Source organism: Tupaia chinensis, unplaced genomic scaffold (genome assembly GCF_000334495.1).
Source record: "Tupaia chinensis unplaced genomic scaffold, TupChi_1.0 Scaffold000313_1, whole genome shotgun sequence".
NCBI lineage: Eukaryota > Metazoa > Chordata > Mammalia > Scandentia > Tupaiidae > Tupaia > Tupaia belangeri.
Window position 1 is genome coordinate 3,981,761 of NW_006159806.1, and position 17,136 is coordinate 3,998,896.

The window sequence follows — 17,136 nt, forward strand, 5'->3', positions numbered from 1 at the left end:
ACACATGTCCCCTAGCAGTTTAAAAAAAAAATTGAAAATTTCAAGTCATTTTGAAATTTTATGTATAAAATTTAACTTAATTTAACTTTTTAAACCCAGTTTGCTATTATATATCACAGGAATGATATTTCATTGCACTTCCACAGAAATAACAAATCTCTCTATCAAACAGAATAACCTTTATCAGAATCAATAAAGCTATCATATTAATATACTGGAAATGTATGTATTTGTTAGGCAACCTCAGTGTGCTGATAACAAAGGCAAGCATTTGGTGTAAACAGCAGATCTAGACTCTGCCTTTAATGAGCTTTTATTTGGGGGGGGGGAGTTGAGAGAGGAGAAAGAAAATGTTTTATAAACATGCATATAAATTTTGCTTACATATAATTACTAGAGAGTCTTTCCTTGAATCGGGAAAGTCAAGAAAGCCTTTCTAAAGAAGTAACATTTGATCTGACATATGAGGAACTAATTGAGTAGAGTTGACTAAGGAAGGTGAGGAAAAAGCAGAGCAGGTTTTCTGGGCATTGGCATGGTCAGTAACGGAAAGGCCCACTTAGGTGGTAGTGAACGAACAGAGCTAGGGACATTGAAAGGAGATTGGATAGTCAAAAACCAGGTAGAATAGACACTTATAGTTTGAATTAGAATTTGTATTTATTTTTAAGAATTACTTATTGAGTTTATTTTTTTATAATTATTTTATTTAACTTTATTTATTTATTTAAATTTAATCAGAGAGGGACAGAGTGAGAGAAACAGAGAGGAAGAAAGTGAGAAAGCAAGCCACCAGATCCGGGACCCAAACCACAGTCAGCCATGTGGAGATCCAGCACCCACAACCACTGCACCACCTGCTGGTCCCAAGTTCATTTATTTTATTTGCTACAGGGCATGTGCACTTACCAGAGACAGAGAAAGACAGAGAGGGAAAATGAGAAGGAAGCCACTTGGTCTGGGACTTGAACCTCGTTCAGCCATGTGCGAGTTCAACATTTCAACCACCATACCACCTGCTGGCCCAGAGTTTGTTTATATTTAAAGTATATTGGAAAGCCACAGAAAATACGGACTTGAATTGATATTTCAGAAAGATCACACTACTCTGAGAACGGGATGAGGAAGACTTGGTTGGGAGTAGGCTAAGAATATAGATAAAATGACAGATTTGGGGCTATTGCAGAGAAAATGACGAAATGAAGGCTAATTCATATATTTCAGAAACAAAATGAACTAGATTTCTGGTGAATTAGATGAGGAAGTGAGGGGAGAGGCAAAGGATTAGATGCAGGTGCTAAAAATGACCCCATACATTTCTGACTTTTGAAAGAGTAAGTTCCCTGGAGGAATCAAGATAACAGTTCTCAATGAATTAACGTTAGTTGTATGTGAAACTTCCGTGTAGAAATTTTACATAATTCATTTGATATTTGTCAGAAGCCTATTCTAGCTAGATATATCAATTTAAGAATAATAAAGATATCGAGGGACAGCAGTTGGCATAATGGCCATGTTGCTGGACTCCCTTATAGTCAACCATGGTTCGAGTCCTGGACCTGGTGGCTTAAAACTCACACCGGGCACGATCCCAAGAGGAGAATGGAGGAGAAGGAATTGCGGCGTGGCCATGCCCCCTGGGGGGTGTTTTCTTGCTTTCTGTCTCTTCTCTTTCTGGCGAGCGCACACACCCTATAGCGAAAACCTAAAAAAAAAAAAAAAAGAAGAAGAAGAAGAAGAATAAAGATCTCGAAAGTATTTAAACCCATTAAAATGAGAATGACGAGAGAATAGGCTATATGACAGAAGTTCTGATGCATATAGGAATACAGTACATAGTATAAGGAATAAAGACAGACCACTGTGAGGAAATGAATAGCTATTGATACATTCTTTAACTGGACATGGGGTGGGGGTGAATGCATGAATATAGAACATCTGAAGGGGACCACCTCTATTCAGCTCAGACAATCTTACCAAATAAATATAGGCCCAATGTTTTAAAGAAATCTTCCATGTTTTAAAGAGAAGTTAGGGATTTGGATTTTTGTAACTTTTCAATTATTTATGGAAAACATAATTTATGCTTAAAATACTATGTGAGTCAGTGTTGATTAAACCCACTAGTTTACAATCCATTGGGACAAGGTACTTAAGATTATTTGAAGGTTAGTTAGAGGATTAGTAGTCAGAGAAGATAATAGGGAAACTAGAAGAATAATGTTGCAAAACCCAAGGATAGAGAATGCTTCACATTATTGGCATGATCCAGTATTTGATATGCTGCTGAAATGTGGGGTAAGTTGATACTTGAAAAGGTCTACTTGATTTGCCATTGTGGAGTAGGCAATTGGTAACATTGCCAAGAGTAGTTCTTGGCGTGAACCAATAACATAAGGTACAGCTGGCACGTGTGGACTCCCTGTCATTTAAGACACAGGCTTATTCAAGTCCTTGAACCTTTTGTGTGATATGAGAATCTAAACTAAATAAAAAGGAATGAAATGAAAAGTACTCCTTCCCACTCTACCCCACCCCTGCCAGAATGAACTAATAGTAAAGAAGTGAAGATTTGATTGAGGCCAGCAGATGGCATAGCAGTTCCATTGCTGGACTCTCCCACATGGTCTGCTGTGGTTTAAGTCAGACCCTGTGGCTTGAAAATCACTCCCTGCACACGTGCATGTGTGCCCAAGATCCTGGGAGGAAAATGGAAGAGAAGGGATTGCAGCGTGGCCATCCTTCCTGGGGTGTGATTTCGTACTTTCCCTCTCACTGTCTCTGTGTGTCCCTCTTTCTGGCAAGCACCTGTGCCGTAAGGCAAAAACCTCTTTTAAAGAAAAAAAAGAAGAAAGGAAGAAGTATGATGATTTAAAATGTGGACATTTCTTTTGAAAAGCTTTTTAGTGGAACTTCAGCAAAATAGTCATACCTGGAAGAAAATTGGAATCAATGTATAGAATTTATTTTTAATTCAATGAATAAATAGAAGGAATGTGTGATTTTAAAGGGAAATGAAATGTGATATCAGTTTAGTAATTTGTGGCTTAGTTTTTTGGGGCTTGTATACAGAAGTTATCTGTAATAGTGGCTAGAGACTGATATCATAAAATACTGACGCAGGGACGCTGTAGTGCAGAGGTGATCAGACCCAGCACCTACAGCAGGACCCGGGTTCTCGTCTCTCCTAAACGAATAATTAAGACACCCAGACATGGAAAGGGGCTAGCAAGTGGGATTTTTTAAGAGAGGGGAGAAGAACAGAGCTCTTAAATAGGGAGTGGGTCCCAGAAAATGGGTTGCCAAAGAGGAGCTGGGGCGGGAGTGGGGGCTTCTCCGGGTCACAGAGGCTTTGTTCAGGATTCTTGTGCATGCATTCCCCTTACGTTGGGGTCACATGTCATATAGGTTATGCAGTACCTTAGGGTGGTCTCATGACTATGTAATGGTGGCTAATTTGTTCAGAACTGTTAATTTAGAACATGTGATTATCTTACTTAACTTTGAGGGCCTGGTGATCCAGATCTTGGAATTCATCCCTCAGAATCAGGGAGGGTCCCAACAACCATCAGGGAGTACCTTGCCCCATTCTGCTCTTTCTAAAAATGCTTTCACATTATTTGTGTGCCTTGGACTATGTCCATCTCAACTTTTGGTCTCTTCTTAAAGTGTGACACACAACACTATGGAATACTACTTAGTCTTAAAAACAGTGAGACCCTGGTATTTGATAAAGTGGACAGATATGGAAGATTTACTGCTAAGTGAAGCTAGTCGGACTATCAAAGATAGGCATTATATGTCCCGCTTAATATATACCGCATATCTGCACTCCATGGCAGAAATTGAAATATTGGACGATATAAAGGCATGGAGAGCAACTGTGAATACCAGAGACAGTGTGGGAGAAAGATGGGAAATGGCGGAGGGTAAGAGGGAGAGAATTAATGGACGAAAAAAGGAAGTAAACATAAACACAAAATGGAAAATTACCTGAAGATAATACAAATAGTAATATCTTTGACCCAAATATACAGTGTATTCTGCATGGGAAAATTCGTTTTGTATGCTACAATAATAAATTAATGTGAAATAATTTTTATTAATGTAAAAAATTTTAAAAAAAGATCTAAGGGCAAAGGAATGTGGTTTCTGAGAGAGGAGAGGAATTAGGGTCAAACAAAAATGGGGGAATTTAATGACCATGAGCTACACAACACAGTGACTCTCTTCTCAGGGGGCTCCCTGCCCTTTCTGCCTGTAAGTAGGGTCTGTCTCCTGTTTCACGATGTGCTCTCTCAAACTCTAATATGCATACAAATCACCCAGGGTTCTTATTATAGTGAAACTTCTGGTTCCATAGACTTGGGATGAGCTTCAGGATTCTGCATTTCTAACACTCATAGGTGATACCAATGCCATTAGGTCCATGAGTATTAATAAAGGTCAATAAAAATAGAAGCTAAAAATCACTAGCTCATCTAAAGTTCTATGAGATTTCACTCTTTTTTTTTTTAGAGCAGATATGTGTCTTATATGTAACAAACATTTTAAGACAGGAAAGAAAAGACAGCAGCTCTTCCGTGGTATTTGCAGTTCACCCTACGATGACCAAGTGTATTATTTTTTTCTTTCTTAAATTGAGGCACCTGAAGTTCAGAGATGTAAATAGTATACAGTGAGCAAAAAATGTCAAGTTTGAGGACCAGTAGGTGGTGTGGTAGTTGAGGTGCTGGATTCCCACATGGCTGTCAGCCATGACCAGACTCAGCAGCTTGAAGATCATGCCAGGCACATATATGTACATGCATACCCAAACTCCTGAGAGGAGAAAAGAGAAGAGATTGGGATTGCGGCATGGCCATTCCCAAAAGTTCTCACTTTCCCTTTCTCTGACTGCCTCTGCCTCTCTCCCATAAGCACACTTACCTTACGGCAAAAACCTAAAAGAAAATAAAGAGCCAAGTTTCCCTGGATATTAGTCTACATTTGTTTGCTTTACAACATCATTTGAATTTTCCTTTTGTTTTTCACAGATTTTTAGATCAATTTTTTCTTCTGTAATAAAAATAGTTCAGTTTGTTATATGTGATGTTTAATTTTAAAATTCCCTTTAGCCTAGTTTTCTCCCATGTGTATAAAGGCTGCAGATTTGGTAAAAAGGCATTCCCATATTTCTTTTAGAGATCTTTTTAGAAATGTGAAAGCATACAAGAGAGCTAGGCATGTGGTTTTAAGAACTCCATGTGTTTGAAAAGCAAGTTTTTCAGGGCCAGCAGTTTTTCAGGTGGTTGAGGCACTGGACTCCCACATGGCCAACCACGGTTTAAGTCCTAGATCTGGCAGCTTGCTTTCTCACTTTTCCTCTCTGTATCTCTGGTCAGATTAAAATATAATAAATAAAATTAAATAATTCTTTAAAAAAGAAAAAGTTTTTATGAAATCTGTCAAACCCAGGATGATTGGTAGAATACAAAGATGCAGTGGGAGATTATCGAACTGTGTCAGAGCTACAGTATGTAAAAAGCTTTTATCTCAGGAATACAAGTCATTATAAACGTTTAGTTCTTACTTTTTTCATAGTCTAATATTGAAATAAAAATACTCTCTTTTAGGATGTCATAACAGTATTTGGAGAATTCACTGATGAAAATGTGAAACATAGAAAGTATGCAAGATGGAAGGCAACATATATCCATAATTGTTTAAAGAATGGGGAGACTCCTCAAGCAGGCCCTGTTGAAATTGAAGAAGATAATGGTATGTATGTATGTATTTATTATAAAAAGATTTGATAGAATCATCATTGTTCAGTGAGTTATTTTTCAAAGTCTTTGGGAGAAACAATACAGTTTTGATTCTATTGTGTCCAAAATCCATGAAAATAGAAAATCATAAATTTAGAGACAGTAAGAGATTAAAGCCAAAATGTTATAATATCTTTCCACATCAACAAACGATTCGACAAACGGTTTGACTGTCTCCTACCACTAATCAGACTTCATTCTTATGTAGGAAAAGCAGTCCATTTAATTTCTGAACCACAAAGAGCACTATGTTATTTTTTCTTTATCTATATGAATTGTGTGGATTTCTTTGGGGAGTTGGGTACATAATACAATCATATGGTTCAGAAATTAGGGCATATAGAAAATATGAAAAGATTTTCTCCTTTCCACAAGATCCTATTGCCCAGATCCCACCAAGGCTTAAATAACTAAACACTGGCTTCAGTTTTAAATGTATAGAGGCGATGGCCACATGGCCTCGGTATTGAGAATGATATCTTGGCACTATTCTCTGTAACTCTTAACCTCTTCAGATTTTTTTTTTTAATCAGTGCCTAGTAAATGAATGTACACTCTGTAATAATTGATAGTTTAGTTCTTTTAGCTTATTTTAGTGACTTCTGTATCTTTGTGCTGTCCTAATACTTTTTTAGTTCTAAGTTGCAGTTTTCACAGGAAGTATACATATATGTACAAGATTGTATGAAGGTCTTCAGGCAGTTCATGGAAAATGCATATTACGAAAGAAACTGCATTGATTTAAAAAACAATTTTTGCACCAAAATATGTTTGTACTGTAATTCCATTTTCTGTGAACTTTTTGAAATCCTATAAGAATGCCACTTAAAAAGAAATTATAGCTCTGTTGAGTATTTTCATAGATCATTTAAGAATGTTCTATGGGTGAGTGGCAAATAAACACATGAAAAGATGTCATAACCTTTAGGCATTAGAGGAAGATAAATTAAAACCACACAAGACTGCCTACCCACCTCCCAGAATCTCAAGCTAAAGTTTAACAAGTTGATAGTTCTGAGTACTGACAAAGATGCTGAGCAGCTGGAACTCCCATTCTTTGCTTGTGGGAAAAGAAAAGGAAAAGAGTTTGTCAGTTTTAAATAAAATTAAATATATACTTAGCATGAGACCTAACAGCCCTACTCACAGATAGATATTTACCAAGAGATGTGCAAACGTATGTGCATGAGACCTAACAGCCCTACTCACAGATAGGTATTTACCAAGAGATGTGCAAACGTATCACTCAAAAGCCTATATATGGGGGAACAGCAGATGGCGTAATGGTTCTGTCACTGGATTCCCACGTAGTCAACCGCAGTTCATGTCCCAGACCTGGTGACTTGAAACTCACACTGGGTGTATGAGTGTGCACCCAAGATCCTGAGAGGAGAATGGAGGAGATGGGATTGTGGTGTGGCCATCCCTCCGGGGGGTGATTTCTCTCTCCAAAGAGTGCACATGCCCTATAGCAAAAATCTCTATTAAAAACAAAAACACACATACATACATACATATGAAAAAAAGCCTATGCATGAATGTTTATAACAGCTTCATTTTTAATTGCCAAAATCTGGAAATAATTTAGATGTCATCAATATGTGAATGGGTCAACAAATTGTATAATAGAATACTACTCAGCAATTAAAGTGAATGAACTACTAATATATAGTATATTCTGATCACAGAAGCAAAACCACCAGGTCCAGGTCATATTATCTGATATTGTATTGGGTCATTGGGAGGGATATGACTTGTTTTTCCTAATATGATTACACTTATGTAATATTCTGGAGCTATTCCTTGCTCCTAAATGCTTATTCTTCTTTGTCTATTTGCTCATCTTAGTGATCTCTCTTACCTGAATTTCCACAAAGTTGATATATATAATCTTAGCAAAGAGACATTATTTAATTAGTATCTTTATAACTTAGATTAATATCTGTAGAGTACTTACTAGGTTTTAGGCATTATGTTAAATATTTTACTTGTAGTATCTAATTGAGTCCTAACTTGGAAGATAGTTGGACATCCCTATTTATAGTTGGGGAACGAGTGGCTTTTTTTGTTTTGTTTTGTTTTATAATATGCTATAGGACACTTGTGCTCACATGGGGGGGAGAGAGAGAAAGGGAAGGTGAGAAAGTACTCCCTTTGGGAGATGATCACACAGCAGTTCCTTCTCCATTTCTGTTTACTTTCAGGATTTGAGGCATACATGCACATGCTCCAAGCATATTTTTGAAGCTGATGTATCTGGGACTTGAATTTCACAGTCAGTTTTGTGGGATCCAGGTGCCTTACCCACTGTGCCACCAACTGGCTCAGAAATGAGTAGAGAGGATAAATAACTTTCCCAGACTTTTTTTTTTTAATTTGTTGTATTATTATCATTATTACTATTATTATTATTATTAATTTGACCAGAGAGAGAAAGGGAAGGGAAAGTGAGAAAGCAAGCCACCAGGTCCAGGACTCAAAACATGGTCAGCCAAATGGGAATCCAGTACCCCAACCACTGTACTACTTGCCGGCCCCAGAAACTTTTTTTTAACACACTTTTGCTATAGGGCACGTGCACTCACCAGAGGCACACACAGAAAGTGAGAAACCACCCCCCATGGTATACCCCCTGTGGTACATGGTCATACCACAGTCTCTTGTCCTCCATTCTCCTTTCGGGATTTGGGACACACAGACGCATCAGGCATGAGTTTCAAGCCTCCAGGTCCAGGACTCAAACCCTGGTCAGCCATGTGGGAGTCCAGTGTCTTAACCACTGTGCCACCTGCTGGCCCCTCATAAACCAACTTTAAAAACTAACCATAATTTGAATCAAGAGCTTTTGATTTAGTCTTTGCTCTTAAATTTTTCTTTTCAATAAAGACTTCCACTATTTGTATTCCCCACTAACCCTTACAGAAGAACATCTCAACTGAGCAACATGATAATCATTAATTTAACCTCTTGAGAACATAATGTCAACATTATAAGGAATATTTCTATAGTTTAGAGCCTTGCATTTATATTGATCCCTATCATCTAGGGCATATCTGTGTTCTTTCCATTTTAAAATGATAGACACATAATTTTCTCCTTTCATTTTTTTAAAAAACTTCTTTTTTAAAATATTATCTTGTCAGCTTTAACCAGGTATTAGGGCTAAATAAGACATGGTCTCTTTCTTACAGGAATTTAGATATTATGAGGCGCTACAGATTAAGAAACCGTTATAATCACAGGTAGTATGAAATTGGACCTGAGTCTTAAATGTCAGTTGAACTGTCAGATAAAGAAAGGGGTAAAAGGGACCAGCGGTTAGCATAATGGCTATCTTGCTGAACTCCCACATAGCTGACCGCGGTTCAAGTACCGACCCAGTGGCTTAAGCTCACGCCGGGCGCGTGCACTTGCATGCCCAAGATCCCGAGAGGAGAATGGAGGAGAAGGGATTACGGTGTGGCCATACCCGCTGGCGGGGGATTTCTCTCTTTCTGTCTCTTTGTCTCTCTCTGTCTGTTTTGAAAATGCACCCTGTAACAAAAACCTCTCCAGAAAAAGGGGGGGGGGGAATGATGCTGCAACTGAGAGGAAGAACATCTAGAACATCTACAGAAGCAGATGGACAGATTGAAAACCAGCCAGAGTATGAAAACTGGGAAAAAGACTTTATGGGATTGAATTGAAGTTAGATAACTTGACAGGTTGTCAGATAAACCCAGGGGCTATTATTAATCCCAGTAGTAAATGACAGCCTGGGTGAGGTAATGGCCATGGAGGTAAAGAGAACAAAGTATAGTTAGGGGAGTATGAATAATCAATAGTTAAATGTGAAGAGGACGAAAGTGGAAGGTGACCCCTGTATTTCCACCTTAAGTGGTTGGAGGCATGATGAGTCCCATCAAAGAAATGGTTAATACAAAACAAGCAGGTTTGGTAGAAAAATTCAGAGAAGACATTGAGATCTTAAGGTAATTACTACTTGAAGTAATTCAACTGGGAGTTACATATTCTACCAAAGGTTCCAGTTGAAAGGTCTGGGATTAAAGTAGAACTTTGAAGTTGTCAGTTCAAAAACAAGAGCTGAGACCCAAAGTACAATATAATGTAAGATTACCCAGGGAGCATGTATAGCCTAAGAACTAATGCCAAAGACTAAACCATTCTTCCCATTTAGTAATTACATTAGATGGGAAACTCAAACAGAGGCACTTCTCTATTTTCTGATTACATACAAGGTGCCTTTTACATATACATACCTGTAGGAAATGTGAAATATATGTGTAGTTTCCTTCAAAGATTTGATTTAGGAAGATACTTTACCTCATATATAATTATTCATATACTTCGAAATACATCATGAAAAGATCTTTTACTGTTGTAAATACACCATTTTACTTTGAGGACTGCCACAAATGTTTCATTTTAGATAATTGAAATGACTAAGCATTAGTTTTGGTTTTTAGGCGTTCAGAATCAGTGACTTTTTTAACAATCAGATTCTTAATCTTTTGATCTTGAGTATAGGAAGTGTTTGATTATCATCTCAAACTTTTTTGTCCTGAAATTGTTGTAAGCTTTTTATAACATTAACCAAATAGATTATTAAGTCTAGGTCATTTTTTGTTTGTTTTCTAAAAATCAGTTTAAGTAAAAGTTCTAGTTTCTATGCCTTATTTTTGTACAGATTTGATGGAGCTTCTGGATAGTAGAAACTTTTGAACTATAGAATTTTAATAAATTCCTTAAAATACAAAAGAGAATATTTTCACTGGTTTTTTTTTTCATCTTACTAACCTGGTATCATAATTAGGTATTAATGTCATACCATCTAATAATATCTTCTGAGAAATGGCTTATGACTCCACAAAAGGATGTATATAAGAAAAGTCTTTAAGTATATCTGAGTGTGTATGAGAAAAGTCTTTAAGATCTCTGCTTTTTTCTTTTTTTTTAGTCACTTTATATTGTATTTTTAAATTAACTCTTACAAGAGATTCTCAATGTTTGTTTAACAAGATCTAATGATGTATTGTTCTGGAATTGAATTTCTAGTAAAACAAGTAGAAAATAATGGGTACTATACCTCAGTTAATTCGGGTTAGGAAGAAAGGAATGGTGTACTTAATTTTGAAAACAGTAATGTGTGTTATACTAATGTGTATTAAGTGCTTGTTGTGTACCACAGCTTCATGACATTTAAACAGATATAAAATTGATGATGTAAAAAATAGATAATTAAAATCACTCCTTTTATAAGGTAACTTAATTTTGATAATGTCAAATTATCAGAAAGTTGTCAGAAGACTATGTGTTGAACATCCTTAATCTGAAGATCTAAAGTGAAATCTGTAATACTTCAAAGTTCAAAACTTTTTGAAAGCCAACATAATGCCACTAGTGGAAAATTCCAACCCTGGCCTCATGTTCCTGGTCACAGTCAAATGCAGGTGCACAGCACACACTTTATTCAGTGTCCCAAGAGAAAAAGACCCTGCCAGCTCCCTTGTGTGGTGATTCTAAACAACTGCAGATTGTCTCCATGATTGACTTATGATAGTGATACCTAGCTCTCTGTGGTTCAGTGTGCACGAACTTTGTTTCATGTATAAAATTATTTAAAATTTGTAGGAAGTGTTTGATTATCATCTCAAACTTTTTTGTCCTGAAATTGTTGTAAGCTTTTTATAACATTAACCAAATAGATTATTAAGTCTAGGTCATTTTTTGTTTGTTTTCTAAAAATCAGTTTAAGTAAAAGTTCTAGTTTCTATGCCTTATTTTTGTACAGATTTGATGGAGCTTCTGGATAGTAGAAACTTTTGAACTATAGAATTTTAATAAATTCCTTAAAATACAAAAGAGAATATTTTCACTGGTTTTTTTTTTCATCTTACTAACCTGGTATCATAATTAGGTATTAATGTCATACCATCTAATAATATCTTCTGAGAAATGGCTTATGACTCCACAAAAGGATGTATATAAGAAAAGTCTTTAAGTATATCTGAGTGTGTATGAGAAAAGTCTTTAAGATCTCTGCTTTTTTCTTTTTTTTTAGTCACTTTATATTGTATTTTTAAATTAACTCTTACAAGAGATTCTCAATGTTTGTTTAACAAGATCTAATGATGTATTGTTCTGGAATTGAATTTCTAGTAAAACAAGTAGAAAATAATGGGTACTATACCTCAGTTAATTCGGGTTAGGAAGAAAGGAATGGTGTACTTAATTTTGAAAACAGTAATGTGTGTTATACTAATGTGTATTAAGTGCTTGTTGTGTACCACAGCTTCATGACATTTAAACAGATATAAAATTGATGATGTAAAAAATAGATAATTAAAATCACTCCTTTTATAAGGTAACTTAATTTTGATAATGTCAAATTATCAGAAAGTTGTCAGAAGACTATGTGTTGAACATCCTTAATCTGAAGATCTAAAGTGAAATCTGTAATACTTCAAAGTTCAAAACTTTTTGAAAGCCAACATAATGCCACTAGTGGAAAATTCCAACCCTGGCCTCATGTTCCTGGTCACAGTCAAATGCAGGTGCACAGCACACACTTTATTCAGTGTCCCAAGAGAAAAAGACCCTGCCAGCTCCCTTGTGTGGTGATTCTAAACAACTGCAGATTGTCTCCATGATTGACTTATGATAGTGATACCTAGCTCTCTGTGGTTCAGTGTGCACGAACTTTGTTTCATGTATAAAATTATTTAAAATTTGGGGACCAGCAGGTGATGTGATGGTTAAGGTGATGGATCCCACATGGCTGGACCCAGTGGCTTACAAAACACTCACAGCACATGTGTGTGTGCGCCTAGAACCCCAAAAGGAGAATGGAGAAGAGACTGTAGCATTTCTCATTTTCCCTCTCTCTGTCTATCACTGACTGCCTCTGGCGAGCACACTTGCCCTATGGCAAAAACCTTAAAAAAGACAAACGTACAAAATGAGGTTTTCTGTTTGCTTACTTTCTTACCCTTCAGCATTTCTTTTTTGAAATAAAATCCAAGTATATACTTCAGTGAATTTGATACATAGCCCTTTTGTAAATATAAAACATTCTCATTATCCAAAAAATATAACCTCACACTCCTTCCTAGTCTCTTCCCTGCTTGAGAAGCATTTACATTATTTATTGTTTGTTTTGCCATAAATTAATTTTATGTTCCAGAAATTTGTATTAGTCGAGCTTCTTATGTGCCCAGCTCCTTTTTTTTGTGGGGGGGGGGGGGGGGGGGGGGGGGGGAACAAGGTGGGGGGGGGGTGGTAGAAAGATTTTTTTGCTACAGGGCACTTGCATTGCCAGAGAGACAGAAAGTGAGAAATCAGTCCCCAAGGAGAGGATGGCCACACCAAAGTCTCTTCTCTTCCATTCTTTTCTCAAGATTTTGGGCACACATGAGCAAGCATCTAGCATGAGTTTCAAGCCTAAGGGTCCAGTACTCTAGCCATGGTCACCCGTGTTAGAGTCCAGTGATGTAACCATTACATCATCTGCTGGTCCCATGCCCAGCTTCTTTTCCTCAGTGTTCATGTCTGAGATTAACTCATCTCTTGTGTATCAGTAGTCCATTTCTTTCACTGCTCAGTAGTCTTTCATTGTATGGATGAGTAATGTGTTTATCACTTCTGCTGATGGACAACATGGCTGTTCAAGGTTATAGTAGATAAAGCTTTTTGAACATTCAGTTACATGTGTTTTTTAAACATACGTTATATGTGACTACATAGCATATGTACCATTACTCTGGGCAAATAGGGCAGAGCTGCTTGGTTGTATATATTTAGCTCTTGTCTGAGGTGATTGTATCATTTACACTTTCATTAGTAAGAGTTTCTGTTGCTCTATATCTTTGCCAACATTGGTATTGTCGGTGTTAAATTTAGGCATTCTGACCCAAATATAGTGGTTCCTTATTATAGTTTAATTTTCATTTCCCAGTGACTAAATGATACTGAACTTTATTCTGTGGGTTTATTGACTTTTTATTTTTCTTTATTTGTGAAGTATTTTAAGGTTTTTTGCCCCCCCCTTTTTTTTTAAAGGGTTCCCCCCCCCCATAGAGTACATTCACTTGCCCTAGAGAGAGAATGAGAGGAAAGTGAGAAATCACACCCTCAGTTTTTTTGCTACAGGGCACTTGCATTGCCAGAGAGACAGAAAGTGAGAAATCAGTCCCCAAGGAGAGGATGGCCACACCAAAGTCTCTTCTCTTCCATTCTTTTCTCAAGATTTTGGGCACACATGAGCAAGCATCTAGCATGAGTTTCAAGCCTAAGGGTCCAGTACTCTAGCCATGGTCACCCGTGTTAGAGTCCAGTGATGTAACCATTACATCATCTGCTGGTCCCATGCCCAGCTTCTTTTCCTCAGTGTTCATGTCTGAGATTAACTCATCTCTTGTGTATCAGTAGTCCATTTCTTTCACTGCTCAGTAGTCTTTCATTGTATGGATGAGTAATGTGTTTATCACTTCTGCTGATGGACAACATGGCTGTTCAAGGTTATAGTAGATAAAGCTTTTTGAACATTCAGTTACATGTGTTTTTTAAACATACGTTATATGTGACTACATAGCATATGTACCATTACTCTGGGCAAATAGGGCAGAGCTGCTTGGTTGTATATATTTAGCTCTTGTCTGAGGTGATTGTATCATTTACACTTTCATTAGTAAGAGTTTCTGTTGCTCTATATCTTTGCCAACATTGGTATTGTCGGTGTTAAATTTAGGCATTCTGACCCAAATATAGTGGTTCCTTATTATAGTTTAATTTTCATTTCCCAGTGACTAAATGATACTGAACTTTATTCTGTGGGTTTATTGACTTTTTATTTTTCTTTATTTGTGAAGTATTTTAAGGTTTTTTGCCCCCCCCTTTTTTTTTAAAGGGTTCCCCCCCCCCATAGAGTACATTCACTTGCCCTAGAGAGAGAATGAGAGGAAAGTGAGAAATCACACCCTCAGAGGAATGGCCATGCTCCATTCCCTTCTCTTCCATTCTCCTCTTTGATTTTGGGCACACACACAAACACACAGTGCCTGATGTGATTTTCAAGCAACCAGATCCAAGACCCGAACCTCAATTGGCCATGTGGGAATCCAGCGCTATAACCACTATGTCACCTTCTGGCCCTGGGACAATTAAACTTTTTAAGGAAATTTAAAAAAAAAAAAAAAAAGAGAGAGAAAAAGCTGTTCTTCAAGAGAGAGCCTACTTATCAATTGCATTAAATAGAATTGCATTTGAAAAGTCTGCTTGTGTGTGTAGCAAAATATAATATTCAGCATTTGTATTTTGAAATAACTGGTTGAACATTGTGTATATATTATACAGTAGATGTTGAAGAAAATGAAGATGCTGGAGCAACCTCTCTGCCCACTCAACCACCTCAGCCATCATCATCTTCAACTTACGACCCAGGCAGTATGGCATCAGGCAGCTACACTGGAATCCAGATCCCTCCGGGGGCACATGCTCCAGCTAACACTCCAGCAGAAGTGCCTCACAGCACAGGTAGGAAATTCAAACTCAGCACTTTCTGAATTCCCCTTTCATGAATAGAAGTGCATTCCTATTATATTTATAGCTCGTAAAGATGTTCATGAAGCATACGGTCCTTAAATTCCATTTGAACAGAAAAACATTATTTTTATTGAAGTTTTATCAGTTGTTGGCTAGTTTTTTAAGAAATGACAAGTATTTATGTATGTCAATTATTATTAACTATGTATTTTAGAATAAGAATAATTTTTATACTTTTCATATGTGTGTGTGTGTGTATATATATATATATGTAATATATATATATGTTTTTTATTTCCTGTGTTTCCTTTTTTCCTTCCTTTCCCAATCTTTCTGTTTCCCTGTTAAGAATAGCATGGAAGTAAATGAGGTTTTTTGTTTTGTTTTGTTTTGTTTTGTTTTTTGGGGAGTTGTTTTTGCTATAGGGTGCATGCACTCGCCAGAGAGACAGCGAGAAACCACCCACCAGGGGGATGGCCACGCCGCAATCCCTTCTCCTCTCGGGATCTTGGGCATACACACACATGCGCCTGGCGTGAGTTTAAGCCACCGAGTCCGGAACGCAAACCATAGTCAAACTACATGGGAGTCCAGCTACATAGCCATTATGCTAACTGCTGTTCCCAATGAGGTTTATTACAGTATACATTCGATTAGGCAGAATTCTATCATGATAGCAAAGTGACATTTTCCTTGCCTCATTCTCTTGACCCTGTATGCCTTCCACATGTGTAACATGTATTGAAATGATGGCTTGAAGGCATGGTATATCAGTATTGATGGGATCATAGGCAGATAAAGGAAGGAATTCAGGTTAATTATTTTTAGGGTTTTTGCCTTGGGGCACGTACACTTACTGGGAGTGGGAGAGAGAAAGAGGAAATGAGAAATCACTCTCTCCCCCCTCTGGGGGATAGTCACACCACTATCACTTGTCCATTCTCCTCTCACAATTTTGAGTATATGTGGTTTTCAAGCTGTCATGTCCAGGACTTGAACTGCAGTCAGCCACATGGGAGTCCAGTGCTTAACCACCATGTTATCTGCTGGTCCAGTATTTTTTATTTTTTAACATTATTAATATGTAAATAAATAGTTTGAAAAAAAGGGGGGGGGGAGGAACCAGTGGGTAGCATGGTGGTTAAGGCACTGGACACTCCCAGATGGCTGACCATGGTTTGAGTTCTGGACTTGGGTTGCTTTCTCACTTTCCTTCTCTCTCTCTGTCTCTCTGTAGTCAAATTAAAATACATGAATAAATTAAAATTAAATAATAAAAAAAATTACAAATGTGTGACTTTAAAACAGGCAAGAGATGACTGTTAGAGGATAAGTTGGCTATCAGAGAAGAAGAGGGAGAAAGCATCCCCTCAGTGGAGTGTAGTCATTGCCAATTCAATCTCTTCTCCACCTCTCCATCCTATCAAGACTTTTGGTCATATGGGATCTAGCTCCTTCAACCAGTAGACTACAAGGCCAGACCGGAGACTACCACTACCTTTGAATAAATCAGTACTGAATTTATGTTTTCAGTATAAAAATGATCTGACAAAACTAATCTCCTGCAGTAAGTTAGTGTCAGTATTTTCCCAAAGTTGCAGGTTCTTTTATTTACTTGTATTTTTAACAAAATATGATCTTACTTTCAAATAGAAGACCTTATTTAGTTTGTTTGAACTTTTCCCAAAAATTATTTTTAAAATTTTACTTTATCTCAGGGACCAGCAGTTGGTGTAATGGCTATGTAACTGGACTCCCATGTAGTCGACCATGGTTCGAGTCCTGGACC

The 17,136-nt window shown here is 37.2% G+C and overlaps 1 protein-coding gene across 3 annotated transcripts in view; it reads left to right on the plus strand.

The window, feature by feature from the left end:
- Nucleotides 1-17,136, plus strand: part of VTA1 (vesicle trafficking 1) — a 74,859-nt gene that overhangs the window by 40,343 nt on the left and 17,380 nt on the right. Inside the window, exons 5-6 of one of the 3 annotated variants that reach the window (XM_027772900.1) lie at nt 5,652-5,760; nt 15,162-15,338. In XM_027772900.1, coding sequence (XP_027628701.1) covers nt 5,652-5,760; nt 15,162-15,338 — 286 coding nt within the window. Of the gene's footprint in view, nt 1-5,615; nt 5,761-15,158; nt 15,339-17,136 lie in introns of all 3 variants that reach the window. The other 2 variants (XM_006151091.3, XM_006151090.3) reach the window with 2 other exon arrangements.